This window comes from Tursiops truncatus, chromosome 11, assembly GCF_011762595.2.
Source record: "Tursiops truncatus isolate mTurTru1 chromosome 11, mTurTru1.mat.Y, whole genome shotgun sequence".
Classification (NCBI taxonomy): domain Eukaryota; kingdom Metazoa; phylum Chordata; class Mammalia; order Artiodactyla; family Delphinidae; genus Tursiops; species Tursiops truncatus.
In genome coordinates this window covers 62587013-62612808 of record NC_047044.1, presented here as the reverse complement: position 1 = coordinate 62612808, position 25796 = coordinate 62587013, and the positions used below count along the sequence as shown (strand labels likewise).

Below are 25796 nucleotides of genomic sequence, written 5' to 3'. Positions count from 1 at the left end.
GGCTATGCAAAAAACTGTTTCCAGAGAAACAAGTTATATAGTGGTGTAGGCCAGGCTAGCAAGCCAAAGGCAGGGCATGACACAAACAGTGCTCTGGCCCTCAGTAAGCAACTACCCAAAACATCCAACCCCTGCCTCATGAGGGTTCTAAGAAACCAATTCTCCCCAGATTTTACCAGTTGTTTTACACAGGCAATTCAGCCACAAACCCAGCAGACCTGTTTTCCTTCGGCTCCTGGTCCAATATGGCACAGTCTCAATAGTGGACACAGCTTCAATGGGCCCGCCATCATTGGGAACAGTAACTGTAGTTTTTGCAACTATGGATTCATTTCCCTGAAACAAAGGTTGTAACGAGGGAAGGATAAATCTAATTTCCCCTCTACTATAGGTGTTTTGGAATAGTTAAAAAATTCCTGAGTCTCAGGAATTAGGTCAGAACTTAAGGACTTAGCTCAGGTCAGGACTTAAGCCCCCAGCCCCAAACACTCTTACAGTTGAAATCTCATACTTTCAAATAGAAATACAGGTCACAGGAACACACATACAAACAACTAAGAACCACACATAAAGCTGACAGCCGTTTACTACTCTATTCATATGGATGATAAGGATCCTATTACACAGAAAAACGCTCACTGAACATCTCTCTCAAAATAACACTGCAATGTTGACTTAGGATTTTTAATGCTTGGGGCCGCTAAACTTTGATGTGTTCAAGACCACAATTCTCTTGGCCTGGCTATTCTTTTATGTATTTATTTATTTATGGCTGTGCTGGGTCTTCGTTGCTGCGCACAAGCTTTCTCTAGTTGCAGAGAGCAGGGGCTACTCTTTGTCGCAGTGCGTGGGCTTCTCATTGTGGTAGCTTCTCTTGTTGCGAAGCATGGGCTCTAGGCGCGCAGGCCTCACTAGTTGTGGCACTCGGGCTCAGCAGTTGTGGCACACGAGCTTAGCTGCTCTGCGGCATGTGGGATCTTCCCAGACTAGGGTTCGAACCCATGACCCAGGGTTCTTAACCACTGGGAGATTCTTAACCACTGTGCCACCAGGGAGGCCCTGGCCTGGCTATTCTTACCTGGTCTGCTGTGGAGCCAATGGAACGAGTTTTCTTTACAGGTCCGGGGGGACCATCAATGAACTGTCGGCTACTAGAGCGCTAGAGATGGGGCAAAAACCAAGAACTTTAGTGCGAAACAGAAGATCTGAAGCACAAAAGATAAAATTATTCCATTGGATAACTTGGATGCAAGTCCTAGGTACCAGGACTGCAGGAAATAACAATGTGCACTCTCTCACTGCCTATTTCCACATGAAGCTTAAGTTGTACCAACACAAAAATGCCCTCAGTGCCCTATAAGAAACAAGCAAGCTTTGGAAAAATTTAGATGACAGCACCAGAAAAAGTAGAGTGGAATCCTATCTAAGGACATGAAGTCTTTGGAAACATATTAAGGACCCTAAACAAGCACAAAGATAGATCTCTGTATATCCCATTATACACACATTTCATCTGAAACTTGTATCAGAGCACAAAAGTCCTGCATAAAAATTCATATGACAACTCAAACAAACTTAAATATATCCTTTTACTCTCCATGAATGAACTGAGAGCAGCCCAGAAGAGTGAAACAGGATGGGATCCTGTCCTGAGTTAGGACATCAAGGAACATCAATTACTGCCCCTACAACATGGATTCTCTTGTAATCTGTGTTTAACAACAGCTAGAGCAACATGTCAGGAATGCAGTACAATGGCAACATTTCTGGAGAAAAGTCTTTTATTGTTACTTTGTAAAACCAACCAAACAAACACAAAAAAACCCCAAAACTAAACAAAACCATACATACCCTCTTTTCTCTCTTCTTCAGTTTAAAAGTCTTGACCAAAGAAGAATCCCAATCCTGTTGACAATTAAACTGTATTAATTTCTTTCTTTGGTTAGTCCTCCCCTAAACCCTGTACAAATAAATTTACAGAGAATTTTAAAGGCCTCTTGAGTCAGAGTACCTAACTCACAATTTGGGGAGACAGAAAGGGAGGGTCTCAAATGTTATAGCTATAGAGCTGTAGTGAGTTAACATGCTTTCTTTCCAAAATTGAAGCTATTATAATAGAATCAGGAATCAATACCAAAAAGGCAAGAAAAGGTTAAAGAATCAACTTCTGTCGTGATTATCTTCGGTGCCCGGTCCTTTATTTCTGATTATTTTTGTAATTAGTTTTAGAACTTACAGAATGTTGGGCACTATACTGCTGGCGTTAGATGTGAGCCTTACTCTTAAGGGATTGCTATCGTCTAATCAGATGTTCTGTACAATGTAGCCACTTTAAAAGTTCTAATTTAGGTTTTACATCTCTCAATCATCCCTCCTCCTTGGGCCCTAAAAAAGACATTCATGTGGACACTGAAGAATTATTTGTCTTTCACTGTGGTCTAGTTCACTTCGCTCATTTTAACCATTTGCATTCATTTTTAGTAGCTACCTATGACCTCCTGATCCTGATCATCCCTGAAAACACAAAATCCAAAAACAGTCGTATATAGCTTAGCTAAATAAATTTAACCTCTCCAATTTATGGTCAAGTAATTTAGCTACTGGTTGTTTGATTCAGCTTCAGTTACAACAGATATCATATCATAGGTCTAGCTCTAAAATCAGCCAGTAGTATATTCTAGTTTTATTACATATCCCAGACTATGTCATTCCTTATTTCAAAAAGGTGATACCTAATACTAATATCTACAAAACGGCAATTATTTCCCTAGTCAAACTCTGACAATTTGGACAGAAAACCCTGCCTATGTAACAAGTAGTTGTCATTTATTTTGCTATCATCAGAAAACCAACTACTAATAACCTCCTGATTTATTGTTTTGTTTGCTAGCTTCCAGCCAGTAAAATAGGAGAGATACATAAACCAATAAACTACAAGTCTCTGGAACATCAAAGATTGAAATATCAGGCGATGACCTTTTATGGAGAAACACCACCATAAGTTACAAGAAGGGTTCTGCCCCACAAAAGCAGGGTAACAAACAGCTTAAACAGGTGAACCACTGTTCATCAAAGCATTATCTAGTGCCTGGAAACTTTCATCAGTCTTCTGGCTGAAGTTTCAGGGCACTGGTTTCCTTCTAATTGTGAAGTATGTCTAAGTTTTCCTCAAGAACCAGTTTAATTTAGAAATAAGGCACAAGTCTATTCTCCCCAGAGCAGCAAATAAACCCTGGCTGGATAGAGTCTTGCTAATTATTATTATTATTTTTTTGCTAGCTGGGGTTTTAATAAGTCAAGATGTAGTAATCAATTAATACAGGCAGCTCACAGATCCGTTAAATAAATTTAACCTCATGCCAAATCCTAAATTCTATATTCTCACTTCCAAAAATTAAATATATAAGCCAGTCTCTTACAGCTTATATTTATATTTTTAAATGCTAGTCAGTATCTATAACATATCAACTAATAAAATAGTAATAATGGAATTTTAGAAGAGAGGACAGGAGAGAGATTCCTGAGGGAGCAGGGTTAAGAAAAATAGATAACTCTCAGAAATCAAGTGTTCATTACCAGCGATTCATCAGTCTTGTCAAAGCTGATATCTGATAAAATGGAACCAGATTCATCAATGGTTGACAGTCTAAATGAGTGAAACAGTAGTGTTAGAAACAAGACTGGAAAGTAAAACCCACCAACACCAGAACAAGTCACACTTGTCAGGTAACATCAGCAATTTCACAGTAGCATCTTCCCTGTGGAGATAACTACAAGCTCAAACCCTAGCTGTGGTGGGTTGCTTTTTATGGTTTTCATGGGGGACTATGTGCGTGTGTGCAGGAGCACACATGCAGCACAGTTGCTATTTCAGCTAAGGCCTTATAACAGAAGTTGAAAGTTACATTCAGGGGTATGGGTGCTATTCCCTGCTGAGTCTGTACTACAGGCTACTAAAAATCCACAAGGCAGAAGAGCGAAGTTTAATTTGATCCCAATTGTGGTTGCTTTCTACAAGAGAGAGTATTACCCAGCATTAGCTTTTTAAGAAATTAAGCCTGTACATCTTCTTAGTTATAAAGATTCCCCATAAAACAACCAGGCAACAAAATAAATAGCTCTAAAAGAGTTCTGACCTTTCCCTACGTATTGTATTGGGGGTGTTAAATTGAAAGCCTGGTTGAGACTATTCTAAATAGCGATGCAGTGGAACCAAAATTATTGTCTGGTCTTGGCTCACAGAAGGCCCTTCTAAACCAGAAGAGCTACGAGAGCTCTATAGAGAGTAAACACTGGAAGTATTGCTGAACTGCCACTTCCACCTTTAGGTTTCTTAGCAATGTGCAAGATTAGTTATTGATGTGCAATTCAGCATCAACATGAAATTTTACCCATGATGAAACATCCTAAGGAAAAATAAAAAAATAAAATAAAGAGGGAGGCCTCTGCGCCTTTATTTCCCACACACCCTTCCTCCAAAGTCTTTTTCTGCTTTATTCAGCACACATTCCAAAAGCAGTATATCTAAGAGTTTAGATAACAAGAACTTATGACAGCTGTGTTGCTTATGATCAGATAACAACAGATGCAGTTCCCCCACCTTTTGTTCCCAGCATTGCCGCTGGATGGTTGGCCTCTGTTGAGAAAAGCCAGAGCTGATCTTTGCTCCTCGCTTAGTTGAATGCTGCCAGATGTGTCACACATGAGCATCTCTCGAATCAGCTGAATCTGTCTTTCCTACAGACCAAAGCAGAGTAAAACAGCCTAACTAACCAGGGGAGAAAGCTTCACCTCAAATTTATGGGACAGGCAGACCAGAAGACATTAAAATACAGCATTATGCAAATGAGCCTTCAAGAAGGCTGCTACACCAATAGCATATTAATTCACAACAAGCCCAGGTTGTGTCTCCGATTTCTGACTGGTAAAATGAACTCCATCTAGAATAGTGGGGTTTCTGCTATAGGACTTTTGGATCAAACCGCTAATCCAAGAGAAGACAGTACTGCAAAATGAGAGTCCCAAAATAGATTTCACATAGCAAAAACACTTTAGTGTCAGCTAATTAGGACAATTATTGGCTTCTTCTACAGCTCAAAGCAGCCACCCACCTTTCTAAATGGTGGAGCAAAATGCATTAAAATGGATATAAAGCTGTGATGCACTGGAACCAGACAATCTGAGCTTACTGAGGCATCTAACACTGTACGAAGATGAATTAGTCCCTCCTAGCAAAGGCTTGCCTTTGTACCATGACCCACCCTGGTACATCAGAATGATAATGCTCTATGTTCTAGTGTTCACATTGGTTGAATACATCTATCCCTTTACCCTAAATTAAGAGCAGTGATGAAGGAAAGACTTAAGAGTTGTCCTGCCTATATCAATGACAAAGTACTAGCTATTGACATCTTATATGAGGATGTTCTAGGTAGCACTTATAATCAACAATGAGACAGATCAAATATGCTAGGATTTATTTCTCTGCCTTTCCCCTTAATTTTAATTCTTTAAATTCTCATTTGAAATCTGTCTATTAAGTAAAAGTTTCAGGTCTAAAGGAGAAAAAATTTTTTAAATTTAAATTTCAGCCTATGAAGAATAGGATTCCTTGGCTGCAATTTCAGCTCCAATCATAGACAAACTGCTTTTAGTTCTTTAATGTAGAAGAAACTGGGTATACCTGGGCAAGTGGAAACATTATCCGTTGATCTTCCCCCGTCCCCACTGTCACAGTTCTAGCATAAAAAACAATACACACCAGCTTTTCACAGTCAGCCTCAGCTCGCTGTCTCCGTTTGATCTCTACATCCACCTGATTGCGTGCATGCTTCAGCTTAACATCCAGAGCACTACGCTCAGTCTCTACTTTCATCAAAAGATCCTTGTATTTGCCCAGCTCGTGATCTGTTCTCTGCCACTTTTTACGGAATTCTTCAAAGTCCTTGGCCAACTGGATAAATTCTAAGAAAAGGGGGAAACTTTAATAATTCAAGCACCAAACAGAGTATAAATGCTCTAATAAATGAGTCCTCTGGTTAGTTTTACTCCAAATGCATAATTAAGGGACCAGATGAACTATGGGCAAATCCATCTGAATATAACCAGGAGCAGATCCTGGATATATGTCCATCACTCTGGATGAGAGCTTTGTGGGGAGCAATTCCTATTTCAATAGGCCAGTTACTTTTGGCTTAGCCAGTGGCATCTGCTATGGAATAAGTAAGTCATTAGTCACCTGGCTCCAGATGTAACACTAACAGTAAAAGCTCCTGAACAGAAGGCAATCAAAGGGGATACCTTTGGGGTAGCTGTCACCCACCAGGACAGTTACAGCTATAGAACAAAAACAGTCTCCTTTAGAGTCACGCATTGCTGTGCCAGAGAGGCGTTAAACAGCAAATTCAAATGTAACTGTAGTATGCTCCAGTAGATATAGATTAATATTACAGATGTCTAGGCCTACAATTGCATTCAGCTATATAATTATACAAATACTGATTTGAAAGTAAAGAGCCAATTTGCCTTTGCTGTTTAACACAGCCCTGAAGGGTATGTAAACATTCCAGTTGGAAAGACAGAGGAAGAGAAGATCATACTAGCTTTGGGTGAGTCACTGATAGAGGAACGTGGACTCTTTTCAAATGTCTGCAAAGAAAGTATCCCTTCTAAGGAAGGCAGCACCTCAAAGCATGATAACCCTGGTGGCATCCGTTCTTATCACCTGCTACTGGCAAAGACTATTCTATAATGCCTTACTATTCTAGTTAACCTCAATCTACCTCTAAGCTTCACTCCACCAGCATCATGGAGGAACTTTCCAAGGTGTACATCTGCTGCAGGTTAAACTAACCCAGTTTACGGCTGAAACTAGGCCAAATTCACACAAAGCTAGCAGATTCTCAGGTAGTAAGGGTACTTTTCCCATTTGAATTTAACCTGAGAGCATAGAAATAATATAGTGCTTTTTTAAAGCAATTTTAATAATTTGACTAAATTTCAAACTTACAAATTAGGATAACAATTCAATCTAGAGAAACCAAGTCTGATACATATGGAAACAGGTTTTTAGTAAACAATCGATTTTAGCAAAACAGGATATTATGACTTAGTTATCTTAGACAACGCAAATATCAAGGATCTCAAAAAATAAAATATATTATTACAAAATTCAAATAGTTTTAAATGATATACTGGTTTAGTTAACAGTTTGGAACACATTACTAAGGGTTTTTTTCTCCTTAACTTAAACAAAAAAAAAACAAACAACATATCCTTTTGCAAATTTAACTATTTCAAAATTACAGATTCATAAGAAAAAATTAAAAACAAGAGCTGGTTCTTAGCCATGTTTACTCTCGCGATTCACCAAGCAATGCACTTATTATTTGTGTACTTTTCGATGTATGTGATACTTCCATTTTAAAGAATAAAGAACAGGAAACACACTTTTCAACTACACAGTCTGAAAACTTTCTAGCTCCACACTGTGGTCAATTAAATGTTTCTAAATATAGTGTTGCCTGCACACTCAAATACTTACTGAATTGAAAAACAATTCTGAGAATGAAAAGATTTTCATTTGACCTAATTTTGCTGGCTTGCTTGGTCCTTAGGATACTCCTTGAAAAGTCTTATTAAATTGGGGTTTTAATTCCCATTCGTTAATTGGCATATGTTACAGGTCTAACTGCATTGGATAACAGAACTGAAACCAAATAAACTATCAGTTCATTTCAAGGAAGGAGTTCCTATTTTAATAGTACAAATGGTTAAATTACTAGTTTAGTTTGTTAGACCAAAACCAGAGCATTTGCATACATAATTAAGATATTACTTTTATGTACAATTCTGTTATGAACTAATTGTGCTAGCATGGGTCAAAAAGGCACTTCGGACCATAGACCAGGAAAAACTTTGATGCTGGCGATCAATAAACACAAATGGCATTTTTTTGGTCAGTGTGTGAATCACAATTTAATTTGGTACTAGCCCCTGTCATGAAGTATACATTCAAAAGGTTTATTAAATTCAAATTGTCTCTTTAAAAAAGTTATGTGTATATTAAATTACAAAATGCATCTATCAAAAAGGAGAAAGGAGAAGGGAAATTTCCTTAAAACAAATTAAGAATAATCCTAGATCCATTAAAAAAAAAAATCAGGACTTGGTTCATAGTTCAGCAAAGAGATTAAAGCAGCTCCAGAAATCCTGTTTTTTTCAGCTCACTCCTGCTAAGGCCTTTGTAGAGGCTCTTGTCTTTCTCACTACCTTCTAAGCTTCTTAAGGGCAAGGACCCTGTGTCTCTTCTGCTTTTTTATCCCCAGGGTCTTACACTCTACCCAGCACATAGTAGGCACTTAAATGTTAAATGAGTGACTGAGCAAAATTGTTGTTCAGATCAAATTTAAACTCCAGGCATCCAGGCCCACCTCACCAGTCTGATCAAACTTCCCATCACTACCCAATACCCTCTTTCTAGCTAAACCAATTTGTCCCTGCCCCAGGAAAGACCTGTATTCATTTCTGTCTTCTCACTTAGGATCAAGCTATGCTCTCCAAATGGAATGCCCTACCTACTCTTCTTCTTCTTTTTTTTTTGGCTGTGCCACGCAGCTTATGGGATCTTAGTTCCCTGACCAGAGGTTGAACCCGGAACCACAGCAGTGAAAGCACTGAGTCTTAACCACTGGACCGCCAGGGAATTCCCCACTCTTCTTTATGTACCCATTTTTCTAGTCCCAACTGCTCTATGAATCCTTTCCTAATTTGTTTGCTCCATTTTTCTATACTTCCCCAAAGCATACATTTTTATACTTGTATTATCTTCTGTTTCATGAGACAGAATCCTGTCTCTGAAACTTAAATACCTTACTCTTCTTGAAGACAGGCACCATGTCACATACACTTTAGTATCACCTACTGCATATAGCATAGCACCAACCTAGTATGGTGTTGGCACACAATAGGCACCTGATAAATATTAAGTTATATTTATTCCTAATTTACACACCAACGTCAAAAAAGTTCAGGCGTCCCATGATAAAAATAGAAGATAAAAATCATGTAGACTGGGGAAAACAAAGATAAAGTATCTAGGTTATTAAAGTCATTTTATTTGAATATTAACTTTCACTCTGATCTTTCGGTAATCTTGGACTTAGCTTGAAAAAAAAAAAACTATAACTATACAAAAAGGAGAGAGAGGAATGAAGTTATTATGATGAAAAGCAAGAGTAAGGAGTCAGGAGACACGGAGGGATGGGAGGAATTCCTAGGATCTAAGAAGAGGACAGACTGGGGTGGTTGCAGAAAAGGAAATTCTAGAGTCTAGAAAACACTAAGCCACTTTAGTTCCTCAAAAGCCAACATTCCGGGACTTCCCTGGTGGTCCAGTGGTTAAGATTCCACACTCCCAATGCAGAGGGCCCGGGTTCGATCCCTGGTCAGGGAACTAGATCTCACATGCTGCAACTAAGAGCCCACATGCTGCAAATAAGACCTGGCAGAGACCAAAAAAAAAAAAAAAGCCAACATTCCAAGTTAGGGATTTGCAGAGGGGACAAAACGTACCGCTAGGCTTCCCTAGTGGGGCAGTGGTTAAGAATCCGCCTGCCAATGCAGGGGACACGGGTTCAAGCCCTGGTCTGGGAAGTTCCCACATGCCGGGGAGCAACGAAGCCCATGCTCCACAACTACTGAGCCTGCGCTCTAGAGCCCGCGAGCCCCAACTACTGAGCCCGTGTGCTACAACTACTGAAGCCCGCATGCCTACAGCCCGTGCTCCACAACAAAGAGAAGCCACGGCAATGAGAAGCCTGCACACCTCAACAAAGAGTAGCCCCCGCTCGCCACAACTAGAGAAAGGCCGAGCGCAGCAACGAAGACCCAACGCAGCAAAAAAAAAAAAAAAGCCAACAAAACCAACGTACCTCTATTTTATAACAGAAATCAAGGGAAGATAGAAATTTGCTTATAAAATAAAGGTTCTTGTAAAAATAATATCTAGTATTTGGGGGGGCATAATTATTTCAAAAGGTATTTTCACAACTAGTATCTCATTTATCTCGAAATCCTCATGGCAAAATTCCTTTTTTACAGATGGAGAAACAGACACAAAAATAACAGTTAAAAGCCAGCAAGAGTTACTGAGACTCCAAACCTCAGGTTCCTCCCTCTGCCCCCAAATACTATCAGCTGCCTCCTCCTAGAGATCTTAATCACAATCTCTTCCACCCATTTCTCCTTATTTCCACCTTCACAATCACCACTCCAGTTGGGGCTCCCCATTGCCTCTTTCCTGAGCTATGGCAACCATGTCCTAATCAACCTCCCAGCCTCCACTTCTGATGCAGCCTCCACCTCTGCCAGGGTAACCTTCTAAAAGCACGGTTCTGATTAAACCACTTCCCCTTACTCTTATTCCCCTCACACTCCACACCCTCTTGTCTCCACTCAGGTGGCTCCCCTGACCCTAAATGCCTTCTTTCATGTCTGTCTGTTGGGATCCTACCCTATACCTAATATAAGGCTCAACTCAAACCCTACTTTTTTCCATAAAGCCATTATTTGCTGAGTGAACCTGAATTTTAAGATCTCTTATTCAATACTCCTCCCCACTAGACTCCAAAGCAATCCATCTTCTGAGATGATGTGACCTCAAAGAGAAGCCTAATTAGTATGCCATCATGGTTATTGAGTTGGTACCAGACGATAGGGTCATGCAACAGCTATTAGAGAGAGAAAAATAGAATATTGTTTTGAAAGACCTGTAAGTAGATGAGAGCTATCAAAAACATGAATCAAATTAAAGAAAATATTGAATGGCACAAGCAAGACACCATTACTAAGCACTATGGAGATTGTTTTCTTTTTAAGTTTAAGACACAGTTCTTGCATTACTTTTGTACCAATGAGACTGACTTAACAGCAACACCCGCTAAATTAGGTATACATGAAAACCTGAAATAGGAGAGCATGGTAACACAAAGAAAAGCTGGTAAAGAAAAATTCCCTTACATCACTTAGGTCAGTGCTATCAGCCCCACCTTTCTTTCTCACTAATCTACTTCCCAGAAGACTACTGTGTCACCACCTTTTTCTTCCCAGCTCTCCACCCAACCTTAACCCTTTATTACTAAGCATCAAATAGGTAGGTGAAAGCAGATGAACTGTCCCTCCTTCAAAAAGAAACTGTCATTTTTCTCCTCTTCAATTGAAAATGTTTTATAGAACACAGGGAAAACCCAGGATAAAAAATGTAGACAACTACTACTCTGAAGAAAAAAGGCAACATCCTTAGAAATTCAGTAGATTTTGCCCAGTTTGTGATAAGAAAATAAAACTGACGACTAATGCCAACTATGTAGTGAAAAGAGAACCCTGATAATGAAAAAAGTCTGGGTAAAACCCATTTAAAAACAACTACAGAAAAATAAGTGACCATTTAGAATGAGTGTCCATTAAGCTTTGACCATAGATAAGTGACCATCATTTTCTTTTTAGATAACTCAAGTGAAAAACAATTTTAGGATTGGAATACACTTTGGCTTTGCAGAAAACCGAAATCTGAAATCTGTTTTTTCTCTTCACACAGGCCAGCTCAGAATGACTTACGGACTTCATTTCCTTCACTGAGAATCTCCATCCGGCGTACAAGCTGCTCAAACAGATTCCGCATATTCAGCATCAAAGTATCCATCTTTCTGCCAAGAAATCAAATATACATTAGGGGTTCTGCCATCTCCCCCAGACAAAAGATTCAGGAGCAATCCAGTACAGTGATCAGTGACTAACATCTGGACTCTTCCATGTGTAGCTACCACTATGAGAATCTCGAGCTAACAACTGATGTTTTTTGTAATCCTTATTATAAAAACGAAGTTGGAATGTTTAAGACTCATTTGAAAATTACAAACGCATTTCAGTCCCCTGAATATAACACCCCTTCCTGCCTATTTCTTTTCCTCCACTCTGCAATCACTCTGGAGCTGAGAAGCAATTAGGGACAAGTATGTCAGTTGATTACTAGGTGACCAACTACTTAGTCAAGCCTATCAATATAACATTTTTTCCACTTTAATCCTGCTGCACTTTGGAGACCTTCTATGTAACTTAAAAGGTTTATTTTTAATTTCATCTTTAGCTAGTACCCCTGTTGCAACTGTCTTTTAAAACGCAGTACATGGTCAGCACATTTCCTACCAACAGCGCAGATGACGTCACACAAGTGATTAAGTGGGGAAATTGCCAGCTCAGCAGCTCAAGAATTATTTCTGTAATGCAGGGCTCTCTGCTGGACTGCGTGCAGGGACTATGTCTAATAAATTTATACTAAGTATAGGCAAAGGATTATGTTGTACCATATTCTGGCATCAAGGAGACAATACACCACCTTCACAGTTAGAAGGGCAAAGGAAAAATCATTTGCTACTGTGTTCTGTAATAGTGAATTTCAGGCTTCATATTTCCCCCCGCAAAGACTTGCTGATATTACATTAAAAATGGTGTCCTTACAGGCAGTTTTATTCCAAATAGACTTTAACTGGGAACACTTTAAGGAACTAAGATCTTCAAAAAAAAAAGAAATCAGCGGGATTTTATGAAAATTATCAAGGAAATGAAATTAAAAAATCAAGTTTCATTTGAAAATTGAATGTTCTCAGAAACACCATTAAAGGATTCTTCTTATGTTTCTCCTAATCACCCCTTCAACATTCTAGTCCAGGCCCTTTTTTCATGCATCTAAATAAAATTTTAAGAACTCTTTTACGAAGGTTTAGTGATTTTACAATGTTTGTCAGATTGTACCATAAGCTATGAGAGCAAGAAAGGGCAGAAAAAACACAAAGGAAAAAGGAATATATAAACATAAAGATATTTTCTATTAAATGCTACAGACATTCATCTGTACTTGTATGATGGTTGCTCTAATAGCAAAAAAGCTTTCAATTCCAAGCTTGGATGCAATATATACATGAATCAGGGCTGGAAACCAAGATTTTCAAATGGCAATGTATCTGTTCCAAGCTACATAATCACGGCAAGCTGCTAAGCAACCAGACCAACAAATTTATTACAAAGCTCTTCCTCTAAACTAAGAACAAAACTAAAAGAATAGCATTAAAACTGGTAGGAAGAGATGTGGAAGTCATGGAGATGCCCATGGGTTTTAACAATATGACAAAAAAGGCAAATATTTCTAAATGCTACAGGACAGAAAACAGGGGCAGGGCATTCAGTAGCCTATTCAAATGATGATTTCCTTTAGCTCCCAATAAAAATGAAAGACAGTGATCAGTTTTGTTTTTGTTTTTTTTAAACATTTATTGCATCCAGCATATTTTTGGGGGGCCGCACCTTGCAGCATGCAGCATCTTAGTTCCCCAACCAGGGATTGAACCCGAGCCCCCTGCAGTGGAAGCGCGGTGTCCTAACCACTGGACCACCAGGGAATTCCCAGTGATCAATTTTTTTATTTTTATTTTTTTGGCTGTGTTGGGTCTTCGTTGCTGCGCGCGGGCTTTCTCTAGTTGTGGCCAGTGGGGGCTACTCTTCATGTGGTGCACGGGCTTCTTATTGTGGTGGCTTCTCTTGTTGTGGAGCATGGGCTCTAGGCATGTGGGCTTCAGTAGTTGTGGCGCATGGGCTCAGTAGTTGTGGCTCTCATGCTCTAGAGTGCAGGCTCAGTAGTTGTGGCTCACGGGCTTAGTTGCCCTGTGGCACGTGGGATCTTCCCAGACCAGGGCTCAAACCCGTGCCCCCTGCAGTAGCAGGCAGATTCTTAACCACTGAGCCACCAGGCAAGTCCCCCCAGTGATCAGTTTTAATATGGGGTATTATTGGTTTCTATCATCTCTGCACTCATCTGTATATTCTGAGACTATAAGACAGTGAGCTCAGTACATAGGGAAACTTTTATCTGTCCAGGAATGCAGAAAAGGAAAATGTGACAGTGCAACTAGGGTACTGAAAACTGGTTATTTAAAAAAAAAAGAAAGAAGGGACTTCCCTGGATGGCGCAGTGGTTGAGAACCCATCTGCCAATGCAGGGGACACAGGTTCGAGCCCTGGTCCAGGAAGATCCAATGTGCCGCAGAGCAGCTAAGCCTGTGCGCCACGACTGCTGAGCCTGCGCTCTGGAGCCCGCAAGCCACAGCTGCTGAGGCCCGCATATGCCTGGAGCCCGTGCTCTGCAACAGGAGAAGCCACCACAATGAGAAGCCCACGCACCGCAGCAGAAGTGGCCCCCGCTCACAGCAGCTGGAGGGCCCGCTTGCAGCAACAGAGACCCAACACACCCAAAAAAAAAAAAAAAAAAAAAAAAAAAAAAATATATATATATATATATATATATATATAAATGGCACTACCCTTAAACACACACACACACACACACACAAAATTCAGAGGGTTTTTATGTCTTAAATGACAATACAACAACCTGATTCCTTGTCTCCTTTAAGAGAAATCCCTCATTTTCTCAAGTTCCTCTATTCTTCTTTCCTATTTTCTTTGTGCATACCACTCCCTAGAGTGAGTGCTGTGGGGAGGTACTTTCTTGAAAACACAACCTGATTCCTGAAAAGACTATAGACACAGAGTACCTACCTGTGGACATCTCACCATAGTAACTATTATCTCATAGAACTACGTCGATCTACATTGTTCTCCTATCATGATGCCTAGTACCTAAGAGAGAGCTGTTTGACTAAACATATCAAACTATCCCACCTTAGTCTCTACAGACAACTCATCCATTTCTCTCTCCAGCCCTCAGCTCTCTCCTAAGTCAATCTCGTAACTCTCAATTTGTTTCGGATGCCCTGGATGTTGAGCTCGATTTTGAGACATCATTCTATCCTTCCCCCACACGTCATCAACTACTTTACCCAATGACCTACCATACTCCCTCTCCTACCGACACCCAACTTTGATTTCCTTATTTTTATCATTCTCCCAGTCACTCAGTTCCAAACCTCAGAGTCACCTTAAGTTACTCCCCTTCCTACAAGTATAATCACCAAACTCTGTGGATTCTTCTCTCATGTGTGTCATACCCAGCCCATCATCACTTGCAGGTCATTAACATTCACTTCAACTGGACTCCCTGGCCCCAGTCTTTCCCCAACTACTTTGCTCAATTGGCACTCAGACACCTTATACTCTAATTTAACTTTACCATGTTTCTATCCTATGTCCCAGCTAAACTGTAGATTTGAGAGGAGAAACCTTACATTTGGCACCGCTGTATTGCACAAAGACTCAGTACTTTTAAAAAATACTTGATAAATCAAAGTCAGAGAACAAACACATGAACGAACACACACACACACAGACACACACACACACAGACACACACACGCCCCCCCCCATGATTCTGTCAAAAGAATTTCCATTGTACCTGAACATCACGTTTAATATAGATGAAAACAGAACAGTTAAAAGAAAGGTGAGGGGGCAGAAGCCCTAGGATATAATTTTAGTTCCTCTATTTACCCGTTGTATAACCTTGCGTAGGTCACTTAAATTCTGAGAAACATCTATAAATGGGAACGATAATACTTGTCCTATTTACCTCACAGAATATTACAAATTAATGTAGGTAAAAGTTTTATACCGTATAAATTGAACCTCATTATAAGAATATAGGGTATTGGACTTCCCTGGTGGCGCAGTGGTTAAGAATCCACCTGCCAATGCAGGGGACACGGGTTCAAGCCCTGGTCCAGGAAGATCCCACATGCCGCGGAGCAACTAAGCCATGCGTCACAAGTACTGAAGCCTGCGCTCTAGAACCCTCAAGCCACAACGACTGAGCCCACGTGCCACAACTACTGGAGCCCGCGCGCCTAGAGCCTGTGCCCTGCAACAGGAGAAGCCACCTCAATGAGAAGCCTGAGCACCACAATGAAGAGTAGCCCCCACTCACCACAACTAGAGAAAGCCTGTGCACAGCAACGAGGACCCAACGCAGCCAAAATTAATTAATTAAAAAAAAGAATATAGGGTATTATAGTGGGTATACATTTTTTGCTTTTGTTTTGGTCTGATTGTTGTTATTTACATCCTAGAACAGTGATTACCAAATCATAGCTGGAACCCAGATCAAAAAGAAGGCAGGAGATAGCAAAACTTGACCTTGTCTAGGCTCTTAAACAAGCTCTTCTACATGAGGCTCATAGCATCTGAGAAGAGTTAATTTTTCCTCTAACATAGATTTACTTTGGGCAATCCAAAAACAGCACTAGAAAATATAATCCTCTTCTCTTTATATGCTAAGGGACCATGCATTTTTATTAACGTGCTACAGAAGTGACTCTCAAGAATTATTTATATAGATGCCAAAAATATCTTTCTGTATCAGTACTAACTGATATCTCAGCCAAATTGTAGCTTGAAAAGCTAAAATTTACTCTTCCTATTCAATGTCAATTGAAAATGGCCTTAATTTTCCTGCTGGGTCACATTTTTTACCCTCATGAATACTTCTTTATTTCCCCCCCCTTTATTATTTAGCTCATAGCTAGGAGATACATTAATGTGAAAGGAAACAAAAACAAAGTCATATTGCAGTACATTGCTTTGCAGCTGTAAAACAGATGTCACTTTTTCACTACAGAGGCGGCTGCCTTTCGGGAAAGCTGAAATGATCCTTGTGTGTAGCAAGGAAATCAGTTTGTTGAGTGCTTTAAACAAAAAGGTGCTAGAGAATCTCAGCTGTTATTGATGAGAAGCCCCAGAGGTGGAGAAGTCACTGTGTTACAGATTCCCAATCTGTGAGTATCCCTAAGGGAGCAATTTGGCATCACCAGGAAAGAGTCTCAGCTTGATGTGATTGCTTTGAGTCCCCAATTTAATTTCAATCACCAGCCAAGAGAACAGAGATCATCCTTCAGAATAACAGACTATTACAGATCTTACTGCAGAGTATCCTGGGAAAAGTCTCTAGCCTCTTCTTCCTCCCCTTACAAACAACATTATTAAGAGACCTATACATCAGGTTTTAGATGCATTGAGGGTGTTAAATTCTGTCACACAAAGCAGTGCGTTTTTCAGGGAAGAGTTTTAATGAAAAACATTCTCACAAACATTACTAAATCTGGAGAGTCCCAAGAAATCAACAATACAGGTTCTCTGTTCTCTGCTGCCAAGAAAAAACATTCCCTAAGACTGTCTCAATACTACAAGATTCTTTCAAATGAAAGCATTTCGGAATAATTCTTTTTCCCAAATGTCCAGTTTCTGCTTCACCATATCAAAGCCTCTATTCAACTGGCAGGCAGAAGGAATATCTTGAAACCGAATGTTCTCATGAGCAAGTCAATTGCAGAAAGAGTAAATAGAACATCCTCAGTCCAACATGAATGAAGATTAAAGTATGGAATGGGAGGGAATTCCCCAGCAGTCCAGTGGTTAGGGCTCTGCACTTTCACTGCCAAGGGCCTGGTTCGATCCCTGGTGGGGGAACTAAGATCCCACAAATCCCTGCAGCATGGCCCAAAAAACAAAACGAAACAAAACAAAAAAACGAAATGGGACAAGTTGAATTACTATTTTTCAGAAAATGATTACCAGTTCGTTATACTAAGTTCTCCTCTCATTTTTTCTTCTGTGAATTCCTTCCATTCCAAACTGTTCCATTCCTCAGGGTCTAGTATAAGTCTTACCAACTCACTAAAGCATTCCCTAACCATTTTAGTCCAAAATAACCTCTTTATTATCTATAACACTCATTTGGTAGATATAAAACACTGCCTCATACTGTTAATTTTCTATGTTCAAAAAAAAAAGGACATCCCTGGTGGTCCAGTGGTTAAGACTCCGGGCTTCTACTGCAAAGGGTGAAGTTCGATTCCTGGCAGGGGAACTATGATCCCCGCATGCTGCAAGGTGTGGCCAAAAATTTTAAAAAAAGAAAAAGAAAAAAAAAGTTATTTAATGGTGAAACTAAAACCTCACCACCCTAAACAACTATATGCACCTCCCTATCTAATCTTTGCCCATTATGCACCCATATTTCATCGAATTGCAATCATAGATTTATATATAATTTTGTTTTACTTTTTTTAAATCATGTTTCCATTAAGTTACAAAAAGTTCATGAACATTTATTTAACTGTTCTCTTCCCTGGACATTTAGGTAATTTCGTTTTTCTGTTACATCTACTTAGAACCTCTCACATGGTCACTCCCTCACTTCCTTCAGGTATTTATTCAAATGTCATTGCCTCTTACAGATGGCCGAAAGGCACATGGAAAGATGATCAACATCGCTAATTATTAGAGAAATGCAAATCAAAACTACAATGAGGGGCCTTCCTGGCGCAGTGGTTGAGAGTCCGCCTGCCGATGCAGGGGACACGGGTTCGTGCCCCGGTTCGGGAAGATCCCACATGCCGCGGAGCGGCTGGGCCCGTAAGCCATGGCCGCTGAGCCAGCACATCCGGGGCCTGTGCTCTGCAACGGGAGAGGCCTCAACAGTGGGGGCCCACGTATCACCAAAAAAAAAAAAAAGTCTGCAAATAAATGCTAGAGAGGCTGTGGAGAAAAGGGAACCCTCCTACACTGTTGGTGGGAATGTAAATTGGTGCAGCCACTATGGAAAACAGTACGGAGGTTCCTTAAAAAACTAAAAATAGAGCTACCAAATGATCCTGCAATCCCACTCCTGGGCATATATGTGGAGAAAACTATGATTTGAAAAGATACATGCACCCCAATGTTCACAGCAGCACTATTTACAATAGCCAAGACATGGAAACAACCTAAATTTCCATTGACAGATGAATGGATAAAGAAGATGTGGGGCTTCCCTGGTGACACAGTGGTTGAGAGTCTGCCTGCCGATTCAGGGGACACGGGTTCGTGCCCCAGTCCGGGAAGATCCCACGTATCGCGGAGCGGCTGGGCCCGTGAGCCATGGCCACTGAGCCTGCGCGTCCGGAGCCTGTGCTCCGCAAGGGGAGAGGCCACAACAGTGAGAGGCCTGCGTACCGCAAAAAAAAAAAAAAAAGATGTGGTGTATATATACACAAATAGAATACTACTCAGCTATAAAAAAGAATGAAACAATGCCATCTGCAGCAACATGGATGGACCTAAAGATTATAAGTGAAGTAAGTCAGAAAGAGAAAAGACAAATACCATATGATATCTATATGTGGAATCTAAAATATGGCACAAATGAACTTATTTACGAAACAGAAACAGACTTAGACACAGAAAACAAACTTATGGTTACCAAAGGGGAAAGGGGGTGGGATAAATTATGAGTTTGGGATTAGCAGAATCAAACTACTATATATAAAATAGATAAAACAACAAGGTTCTACTGTATAGCACAGGGAACTAGATTCAGTAAACTATAATGGAGAAGAATATGAAAAACAATATATATATAAAACTGAATCACTCTGCTGTACACCAGAAACTAATACAACATTGTAAATCAACTACACTTCAATTTTTAAAAAAGTCATTGTCTCATTCTTAACCACACTATTTTAAATTGCATCTTTCCCCCCAACACTTCTCTGCTTTATTTTGCTCAAAAGCACTCATCTCCATCTAACATACTTATATATTAACTTACTTATTTTGTTTATTGTCTGTCTCCCCAATAGTTTAAGTTCCAAGAAGGCAGAGATTTTTGTTTGTTCATCGCTGAGCCCCTGGTGCCTAGAACAGTGCCTGACACTTGGCAAATGATTACTAAATATTCACCGAATAAATAAATTGAACATCACCGAGGACAGTGTTTTTCTTCAGGTGGCCGTGTGCCTTAAAATGGATTTCCAAGGCTGGGATTACCAAGTCAGAGGATAAAAACCTCTTATGACTCTTGATAAACAGTGCCAAAATATTTTCTAAAAAGGCTGTACTGATGTACAGTACTCTCCACAGTGTAAAGGCCTACTAAAGGTAACACAATCTGTTACCTTTCTAAGTTCTATTAACCCAAATAAACTGCAAGCTCCTTTAAAGCCAAGTAAGATTGTCTTGTACTTACATTTTGCACTTAATAAGTGCCTGTTGAATGATTAAGCTATAGGAAAAGCGTCTTCTCTGAACACTTTCAATAACTCGAAAAGCTCACCTTCCACATTGAAGAGTATGATGACGTTTCTTTAAAAGAAAGAAAAAGAAAAAAAAGCTTATCTTCCCACCCACCCCACGTTCCTATGCACACCCTCTGCCGAGGAATGAAATCCTGAAGAGGGATGTATGTGAAATGGCCTCGTTGTTACCAAGGCTGGGATTTAGGACGGGAAGGGCAAGATGTCACTGCCTACCTAGACACACACAGCCCACTAGGGAGAGGGGCACCACTCGGAGCCGCGCCGGCCTCTCAAACACCAGGGCTTGCTTTTCCCTTCGAAAAAGTCTTGCTCCTCTGTGGAGAACGGTGGTGTTAGCCCACCCACTCCCTAACTCTGTCTTTAGGTGAGAGCCACTTCTTTGGGGTGGCTCCTGCCTTGTTCAAGCCACCATCTCAAAGAGAGGCCCCCGGCTTTCCACAAAACACGGCGCCAAGAAAGAAGCCACCCACTTCCCAGCCATCGCCCCCTCAGGCCGCCCGCGCCCCCGGCCCATGGAGAGCCTTCAAAGGAGGGGCTGTAGGTGCCGGCCTCCACCACAACCCGCGAGCGGGCCACGGCTTCACAACCGCGGACGCCTGCCTCCCACCACAAACCCAGCGCCAGCCCCACCTTTTCTCGCAACTCCCAGCACCCACTTGGCCGGGTCCCCCGGGTCCCACCTGGGCGGCCTTCCACTTCCCTCCGCGCCTCACCCAACGGCAGAGAAGCTCCTCGCCGCCAGCTCCTGTTTGAAATCCGGCACCAACCAATCACAGAGAAATTTATTCCTCCCGCGCTGTCCCCCTACGTTGCGACGCACGCGTCGGGGCCACGGGGAGGGGGCGGGGACAAGGCTGGGCATGCGCGTTCTGATAGAGCGAAGCCAAAGGCAGCCATCTTGACTAAGGTCAACCGTTTTTTTTGTTGTTGTTGTTGTTGTTGTTTCCCCCTTCCCCTCACCCCCTCCGGAGCCCTTTCCTGAAGCCATTCACGATACCATGTTGACTAAGGGCAAGTGATACTTCTTGAGTGCAAATTATTCTTGGCCTTACTGTTTTCTCCAGACTGAGAAACAGGACTTTTGGAAACTGTTAACTGAACAGTGTCTCATCTCTCGATTGAATAGGAAGAATTCCGGAAGGAGATAGAACAGCAGTCATTTACAACCATATATGCTGAGCTGTACACTGCCTTCATTCATTCCTGCATTCCAGGTTTTCATTTGACACACATTTATTAATTGCACCAAATTTGTAACAAGGACTCTCCTAGGAACTGGAAAAATAAAGATGACATGATATCTGCTTTCCAGTAGCTACACATCGGGAAAACAAAAATAAATATAAAATGAAAGTGCCATGATTTCATTTAATAAACGTTCATTTAGAACTTGGCATAGTGCTAACACGGGGCTTTCATACTTTCTTTTCATCCAAATCCACAGTGAGAAACAGATTTTACATTACAACCACGTAGTACAGAACTCTGCTTATCCTTACTCCATGAATGTATTCTGAACTATTTTTTTCCTATTCTCTTACCACCACCCCTGCCATGTTGGTTGTCCCTACCTCATTGAATTTATTAATGATTAGCTACCTGCAACTTGAAAAAAATACTGGCTAATGCATGCAAGAAGCAGTGTGGTTTAAAGGGAAGATCACAGGTTTTATAACCAGAAAACTTGACTCCATTTAAACAAATACTGTGGAGCACTTTTGTGCCTCCGCATACTGCTGAACCAGCCGCATCATCACTTTTTAACCCTTCTGTACTTCAATTCCTCCAGCTATAAAACAGAAATAACAGTATCAATCCTATCTCACAGGCTTATTCCTAGATCAAACAGGAGAGTATGTGGAACACTATCAAAGTTTACACTTTGTAAACTGTAATAAAGATTTTTTACTATTAGGAAAGAGATGAAGAAATATTAACTGTACACATATTATCCCATTTATTCCTTCCCACAACCCTTCAACGTCAGGAGATCTCATTTAGTTGATTGCATTAGCCTGTGCCTCCTACACCTATAATACAGTTAAACATATACAAGAACAGAATATGTGTAAAGTGCTTTAGAAGCACAGATGAGGAAGCAATTAATCCTATCAGGGGGGCGGGGAGTGTTAGAAAAGCCTACAGAGACTTGTTATCTGAGCTTGGACTTGAAGTATGAATAGGAATTTACCTGATAGAAAGGAGAGGCAATTCCTGCCAATGTGACCTCTCAGAAATGAGTCACATGTATATATAATAAATACACAAGCAAAGGATTTGTGAAGGTTTAGTGCTGTGAAGGAATATTTACCTTAACATGCAGGTAACTTTGGGGGTTCAGTGGGTGTGACACCTCTTGTGCAGCTTGGGCCTGAGGAGGGGAAGAAGCTGGTAAAGAACGACCAGACTAGGAAAGGATGGGACTTTATCCTGTAATTGACAAAATGACAAGACAATGGGGCCTGGGTTGACTCCGACTATGTTTGCATTTTACATAGGTCATACCCGCAAATGGCATGGAGGATTGTCTGGAGAGGGGAAAATCTGAAGGTAGAAAGACTCTTGCTTCATTGTTAGGGAGAGGACCTGAGCTGAATTAGGCCAGTGGCAGCGGGGATGGAAAGGAGGGGACGGGTGGGAAAGACATTCATGAAATCAAATGAATTTATTAAATGATTGGATCTAGGGGTTGAGGGAGAGAAGGGGGTATAAAATGACTCAGCTTTCTCCCTCTCCCTTTCACCCCTTATCCAATTACTTAGCGCAGCTCTTAAGTATCTCTTGTATGTACCCACTTTACTTCTTCCTACCCTCACCACCCTAATCCAATTCAGTGGTCCAAGCCATCAGTGAATCTGTTTACCCCTCAATTGCATTCTTTACACCCTGAATGATCTTTTTTTATTTTAATTTTTTAATATTTATTTTATTTATTTGTTTGGTTGCATGGGTCTTAGTTGTGGCATGCATGTGGGATCTAGTTTCCTGACCAGGGATTGAACCCGAGCCCCCTGCATTGGGAGTGAGGAGACTTACCCACTGTGTCACCAGAGAAGTCCCCCGAATGATCTTTTAAAAATGCAATTCTAATCATGCCTCTCTTTTGTTTAACACCATTAATGACTTCAACTTCCTCCTCAGTAAAGACCAAAATCCTTAATAAGGCTCTCCTAACCTGGCCCTGGCTTGCCCCTAGAGCTGCATTTCCTGACCCTCTGGTGTTTGCAGTTCCTCTTCCCCACCCTTACAGCCTCTTTACCTGGCTAAATTCTACTCAGCCTTTTGGGCAGCTGAGAAGTTTTCTGCCTTGCTCAGGGAGGTCTCTGAGGCCTAGAGCCATGCTTTTGCTACAAGTTTCCCCATCATCCTCTTCCTCCCGTCACACATGTCAGCTCATCTGTTTCATCTTCCTGGTTCTTCTAGTCACCAGCTATATGGCCTTTCAGAAGTCATCTGTGCCTTTGCTCACTCGTCTACAAATGTAAATCATAATAATACCTATTTCATAGAGTTGTTGAGAGGAATAAGTGAGATATCCATGTAAAGCAGTTGGCACACAGGACTTCCCTGGTGGTGCAGTGGTTAAGAATCCGCCTGCCAATGCAGGGGATACAGGTTCGAGCTCTGGTCCAGGAAGATCCCACATGCCGCGGAGCAACTAAGCCCGTGCACCACAACCACTGAGCCTGCGCTCTAGAGCCCGGGAGCCACAACTACTAAGCCTACGCACCACAACTGTTGAAGCCCATGCGCCTAGAGCCTGTGCTCCGCCACAAGAGAAGCCTGACCACAACGAGAAGTCCAAGCACCACAAGGAAGAGTAGCCCACACTCCCAGCAACTAGAGAAAGCCGGCGGGCAGCAACAAAGACCCAAATGCAGCCAAAAACAGGTTTAAAAAAAAAAAGTTCGCACAGTTCCTGGCACAGAGTAAGTGCTCCGTAAATATTCCTGATTTTCCCTACTAGACTGTAAACTTCCAGAGAACAGAGATGGTACTCCTCTCATTTACTGCTATAATCTCTTGCTTTTGCAGCTCCAATAAATAGTCCTTTGGGTGAGCGGAGGTGAGTTCAATAGGACGGTGGAAGCATTCCACTCCATCACCCAAATTCTGTCCCAAATGATGGATGAGGGTTGGTGACACTGCCCCCCCCAATTCCTCCCTCCATCCAAAGCACCACCACACCCCTCCCATTCCACTCAATCCCCTTCCCTGCTGCACCAGCCAGGTTAGAAGCACAGGAAAGGTGGGGGGGGCGGGGGCGGGGGGGTCCTAAACCTCTTTCTTCCCAAACTATAGTCTGGGTAGAGAGGCATCCTGGGGCTGCACCTGTAACGGAAAAAGCATGAGAACTGATGCCAGAAAGCATGGATTCGATTCCAGCTCGGCCACCTATTAGACACGAGATGTTGGCTGGTTTTTTAATCCCTCGCATTGGGAGAGCCCCACGCACCGGATGGTTCAGGGATGCCAGCGAGATAACGATTGTAAACGGGCCTCTGTCAGCCGGAACGCGCCGTCGGAGGATGCGTTAGCACCGCTGCGCCCGCCCTCGCCGCCGCACGAGGCAGAACCCTCACCCCATTCCGGCGCGCGGGAGCAGCTAATGGGATTTATGCTAATGTGAGGACGCGGATGACCGGCCGAGCGCGCCGCCCCGCCGCCACCCGCGCCCCACCTCTCGCCCGGCGGGCCGCTTGCCCAGAAATCGCTACCGGGGAACGGGCACCGTCGGTCGCTGGGCAGTGGGGGGCCTGGCGGGGCGGGGCGAGACTGGGCCCGTGGCGGCGGGCCGTCTAGTCGCCGCCCAGTGTCTGTCTTCATCCTCTCTCCCCCTCTCGGTTTTTATCTCCCAGTTCCTTCCCATTTGCTCTCCATCTCTAGAGGTCTTACACCCTACCTCCAGTCGAGAATTACTGTTCCCCTCCGTCAGTTACACCAGGACGTCTGGAGCACTTCCGCGTTCCAGGCAGTGCGCTCAGCACCGGCGTGGGGTGGGGTACAAGCGGCGCAGAGTGCGGAGGTGGGGACTGTGTTCTGGGGATTCGGGGGAAGCAAGCCCATTTCTGGCTGGGAATCAGAGAGGAAGAGGCGTCAAACCGAGCTTTGAGGAATAGATAGGATCCCAACGGGGAGGGGAGTGGGAAGTGAAGTAGTCAGAAGGGTTAAGAGAAAAATGGAGGGGACAGCCCTGGTGGCGCCGTGGTTTGGGAGTCCGCCTGCCAATGCAGGGGACACAGGTTCGAGCCCTGGTCCAGGAGGGTCCCACGTGCCCCGGGGCAACTAAGCCGGTGGGCCACGACTACTGGTCATGGCCCTGCGCTCTGGAGCCCAGTGAGCCACACTACTGAGTCTGCGTGCCACAGCTACCGAAGCCCGCGCGCCTGGAACCCGTGTTCCAGAAGAGAGGCTGGCAGCAGCAAAGAGTGGCCCCCCTCGCTGCAGCTGGAGAGGACCCGTGGGCAGTAGTGAAGACCCAAGACAGCCAAAAATAAATAAATAAAAATTTAAAATAAATAAAACAGGAAAACTGACATGAGACCCAGCAATTTCATTAAAACAAAAGAAAAAAGAAAATGGAGAAGTAAATCCAGCATGGCCGAAGTGCAAGGATCTTGAAGGGGGATGGTAAAGACTGGAGGGAGTTTTGAAATCACAGTATGAGAGACCTTGAATACCAAGATGAATAAATTAAGATGAATTCTCTAGGCA

The 25796-nt window shown here is 42.2% G+C and overlaps 1 protein-coding gene across 9 annotated transcripts in view; it reads right to left on the bottom strand.

Moving 5' to 3' along the window:
* Positions 1 to 25003, bottom strand: part of RACGAP1 (Rac GTPase activating protein 1) — a 33382-nt gene extending 8379 nt beyond the window's left edge. Inside the window, exons 1-9 of one of the 9 annotated variants that reach the window (XM_073788692.1) lie at positions 24985 to 25003; positions 20012 to 20127; positions 11617 to 11705; positions 5762 to 5964; positions 4601 to 4737; positions 3577 to 3646; positions 1852 to 1905; positions 1079 to 1159; positions 219 to 336 (exon numbers count right to left, since the gene is read on the bottom strand). In XM_073788692.1, the coding sequence (XP_073644793.1) occupies positions 219 to 336; positions 1079 to 1159; positions 1852 to 1905; positions 3577 to 3646; positions 4601 to 4737; positions 5762 to 5964; positions 11617 to 11701 (748 nt within the window). In that variant the 5' untranslated portion in view covers positions 11702 to 11705; positions 20012 to 20127; positions 24985 to 25003. Of the gene's footprint in view, positions 1 to 218; positions 337 to 1078; positions 1160 to 1851; positions 1906 to 3576; positions 3647 to 4600; positions 4738 to 5761; positions 5965 to 11616; positions 11706 to 20011; positions 20128 to 20294; positions 20619 to 20711; positions 20835 to 24537; positions 24641 to 24984 lie in introns of those variants that run through there. The other 8 variants (XM_073788694.1, XM_033866746.2, XM_033866745.2 and 5 more) reach the window with 8 other exon arrangements.
* Between the last annotated feature and the right edge of the window lie 793 nt (positions 25004 to 25796).